This window comes from Serinus canaria, chromosome 4A (genome assembly GCF_022539315.1).
Source record: "Serinus canaria isolate serCan28SL12 chromosome 4A, serCan2020, whole genome shotgun sequence".
In the NCBI taxonomy this organism is placed as follows: domain Eukaryota; kingdom Metazoa; phylum Chordata; class Aves; order Passeriformes; family Fringillidae; genus Serinus; species Serinus canaria.
Window position 1 is genome coordinate 15,820,066 of NC_066318.1, and position 3,710 is coordinate 15,823,775.

The window sequence follows — 3,710 nt, forward strand, 5'->3', positions numbered from 1 at the left end:
ATTCCAGGGAAATCGGGCACGGGCCGATCCCAAAGCGGTTGGCACATCCCCAGTTCTGAATGCACCGCCTTCATTTTGGGGAATTCCTGGGAATGTCCGAGAGCGCCTCGCTGACCAAAATCGGCTCCGGCTTAGGGCGCGAGGGGGACACGGGTGACATTGGTGACACCGCAGCCAAGCAGGACATGGGACAAACGGGACAATGCCCGGCTGCAGGGGGAGGGATGGACCCAGCTGGATCCCGTTATCCCGAGTGGAATGCCCAGCTGGATCCCGTTATCCCGAGTGGAATGCCCAGCTGGATCCCGTTATCCCGGCGGGGAAATCCCCCGGGCTGCTCCCATAAAAAGCTCCCGAGCAGCCCCTTTGCCATGCGCTGCTTTTCCTTGGGTCGAGATGGGGTTTGGGAGCCGCTTTGGGGTCGCTCTGCTCTGCTGGGTGTTGGCTTTGGCCGCATCCTCCGATCCCTGGGGTTTTCCCTCGCGGAATTCCGGGATGTGGCGGCTGCGGGGTGACTCCCCCAGGTCTCAGCCCTGGGCGCGGGTGGATCTGTCGCAGCTGCGGGCACTGTCCCCGCGCCCCGCGGTGGCCGTGCGCTGCCAGGAGGGGCAGCTGGCGGTCACCGTGCGGAGGGATCTCTTTGGCACCGGGCGCCCGGTGCGGGCAGCGGAGCTGAGCCTGGGCACGGCCTCCTGCCCGCCCCTGTCCCCAAACCCTGCCCAGGCCTTTGTCACCTTCGTGGCCGCGCTGCACGAGTGTGGCAGCACCCTGCAGGTGAGTGGCACCGGAGCCAGGTAAAGGGTCTGCCCTGGAGGTGCCCTGGTGCAGGTGCTGGCGGGTTTGGGGTGAGGAGTGCCTGGAGCAGAGGTGGATTTTGGGGTGTGGATATCCTGGATGAGGCACACACTAATGAAGTGATAGGATGATGAGTCCTGAGGTGCTGTGCCCAAATCCTGGAGGCTCTGTGACCTCCTTCAAGTTGGAGCCTTGTTGGGATGGCAGCACAAGGTTCCGTGGTGTCCTGCATGATCGGGAATGTGGCTTCTGTGTCATGGCACAGTCCCTACTGGTGCCGAGTTGGTTTTCCTGATTTTTTTTTTTTTTTTTCCTCTCCCAAATCCTCTTTTCAGGTGACCCCGGACTCCCTGATCTACAGAACCACCCTATTCTACAAACCCTCCCGTTCTGGCAACCCCCTTATCGTGAGGGCCACCCCCGCCGAGGTCCCCATTGAGTGTCACTACCCCAGGTGAGTGGCGGCGGCTGTCCCCGCGCTTCCAGGGCCCTGAGGTGCCGGTGCCACCCCAGGCAATTCCCATCGCTTCCCTTTAGGAGGAGCAACGTGAGCAGCGGTGCCGTGCACCCCACGTGGGCCCCATTCCGCTCCACGGTGGCGGCCGAGGAGCGGCTCCGGTTCTCCCTGCGCCTCATGGACGGTGGGTGCAGCCCTGGTGGCCTCGTGTCCCTTAGCTCCCCCTTCCTGGTGGCTCCCGGGGACACCCTGGGAGCCCCAATGGAGCCAAATCCACCGCACGGGGGTTGCCGCGCGTTTAAGAGGTTCCACACTGCCCAAAGTGACCCCATTCCCTGGGATCTGCATTCCAGACGGCTGGAGCAGGGAGAGGCTCTCCAATGGCTTCCAGCTTGGGGACAGCCTCCGCTTCCAGGCCGATGTCACCTCGGAGGGCCACATGCCCCTGCGGCTCTTCGTGGACCAGTGCGTGGCCACCGCCAGCCCGGACCGGAGCTCGTCCCCCCGCTACGCCTTCATCGACCTGGGCGGGTAAGGCCGGGCTCGGGGCTGCCTGGGGATCCCGCACTCCTCGGGAGGATCCCGGTGATTCCCCTGCTCTTCTCCAGGTGCCTGGTGGACAGCAGGGCAGAGGACACCGCCTCAGCCTTCGTGGCCCCGCGGCCCCGGCCGGAGTCGCTGCGGTTCCTGGTGGATGCCTTTAAATTCGCCGGAGACGCCGGGAATTTGGTGAGGTTGCCATCCCGCCTCCTTTCTCGGTTTATCTATGGAAAAATAAAAAAGCCGTAAAGTCTCCAAGATTAATTTGACTCATAGGGGATGAGTCAAGCTTGTTTAACTTGAATTTTCCTTGCCTTCCCCTGCCAGCTCTACATCAGCTGCCACCTGCGGGTGTCCCCGGCGGGTGAAGCCCCGAATTCCTGGAATAAAGCCTGTTCCTTCAGCAGAGCCAGCGGGCTGTGAGTGTCCCTGCCGCGGGGAGGGGACCGTCCCCAGCCCGCGGCAGGGCTCACAGGTGCCTCTGTTCCAGGTGGGCACCTCTGGAGGGCACCGCGGCCATCTGCAGCTGCTGTGACACCGGCAGCTGTCCCTCTCCAGGAGGAGATTCCCGGGAATTCCGCCCTCCGGCCGCACGGATGGGCAGGCGCCTGAGGAGGGACAGTCCCGGCCAGAGAGGTGTGTCCCCAATGTGTCCCCAGGGCCCCTCGGGCCGGGGCAGAGGGGTTTTGGTACGGTTTAAGGGCAATCCTGGCTCCTTTCTGGTGTGTCCGTAGGGGAAGGGGTTTCAACGGCAAGAGGGAGTTATTGGGAAAAAAATTCAGTGTGGGTGGGGAGGTCCTGGCACCGTTGTCCATCCCTGGAAGCATCCCAGGCCAGGCTGGAGCTACCTGGGATAGTGGGAGGTGTCCCTGCCCATGGCACTGGATGGGCTTTGAGGCCCCTTCCATCCCAAACCATTCCATGATTCTATCCCGACTGTGTCCTTGAATTTAAAACCCCTGGAATTCTGCTCTTCTGGTGTCCATCTTCCTATAATTCCCAAATTCCAGCCCAAAGCAGGGATTCCCTCTCCTGGGTACTCATTCCTATTTTTTCCAGGTGGGCCCTCAGGGCTGACTGAGGCTGATGTCTCTGTGGGACCCCTCCTAATCCTGGAGCCTGCTCAGAGATTTATGAGCCCCTCTGGAAGTCCAGGATCAGCTGGGAACACCCCCCAAGGTAGGGTGGGGGGGGGTCTCTGTGGGGTCTTTGTGGGGCTGTGTCTCCAGGCCTCACCCAGGGGTTGTTCCCACTGTGAGTTCCCAGGGATTTCACAAAGGGTTTTTCTGGAAAAATCCCCCAGAGCTGCCTGGTGGGATCCTTCCCAAAGATTGGCTGGAGGCTGGGAAGCCAATGACTGAGTGCTGAGAGGGTTTTGTCCCTTCCAGGTGCTGCTGGTGGAATTCCTGTGGTGATCCAGGGGCTCCTGCTGTCAGTAGCCACTCTGCTGAGCCTGACATCCCTGGGAATGCTCCTGTGGATGTGCCGGAAAAGGCTCTGTCCTCTGGGAATGTCCCGATGATCCCAATAAAGAGAAGAAGCATTTGTCACCTCCTGGTGTTCTCTGTGGGGTGGGAGGTGTCCCAGGTGGCTTTGGGGAGGAATCCATCCTCTGGAAAAGAGGTGGGATTTGGGATGTGGAGCTGCTGCCACCTGGAAGGGATTCCCAAACCTCCAAGCACTGGGGTTTGGGAGGCACAGGTGGATTTTCCAAAGGTTGTGTCCATGGAAAGGAATTCCAAGCAAGGTGTGGCTCCTGTTTTAGGGGTTTATTGGTGTCCTGAGGTTCTAAATTATTTCCTGATTTTGGAATTCCCGTTTTCCCTTCCTTATCCAGTGGGATGCAAGAATGATCCACAATCCCTTGAAGGATGTAAGGGCAGCTGGAATTCTGGGATTTTGGATTGGTTTTAGTGCT

General features: G+C 60.4%; 1 protein-coding gene across 1 annotated transcript; it reads left to right on the forward strand.

The window, feature by feature from the left end:
- The first annotated feature begins 396 nt into the window (after positions 1-396).
- LOC103824270 (zona pellucida sperm-binding protein 3-like) lies at positions 397-3,314 on the forward strand. The gene is made up of 9 exons (XM_030228878.2): positions 397-774; positions 1,131-1,249; positions 1,333-1,436; positions 1,606-1,783; positions 1,861-1,981; positions 2,120-2,211; positions 2,283-2,428; positions 2,852-2,971; positions 3,181-3,314. The coding sequence occupies exons 1-9, from the start codon at positions 397-399 to the stop codon at positions 3,312-3,314; spliced, it is 1,392 nt and encodes a 463-aa protein (XP_030084738.2).
- The last annotated feature ends 396 nt before the right edge of the window (positions 3,315-3,710 follow it).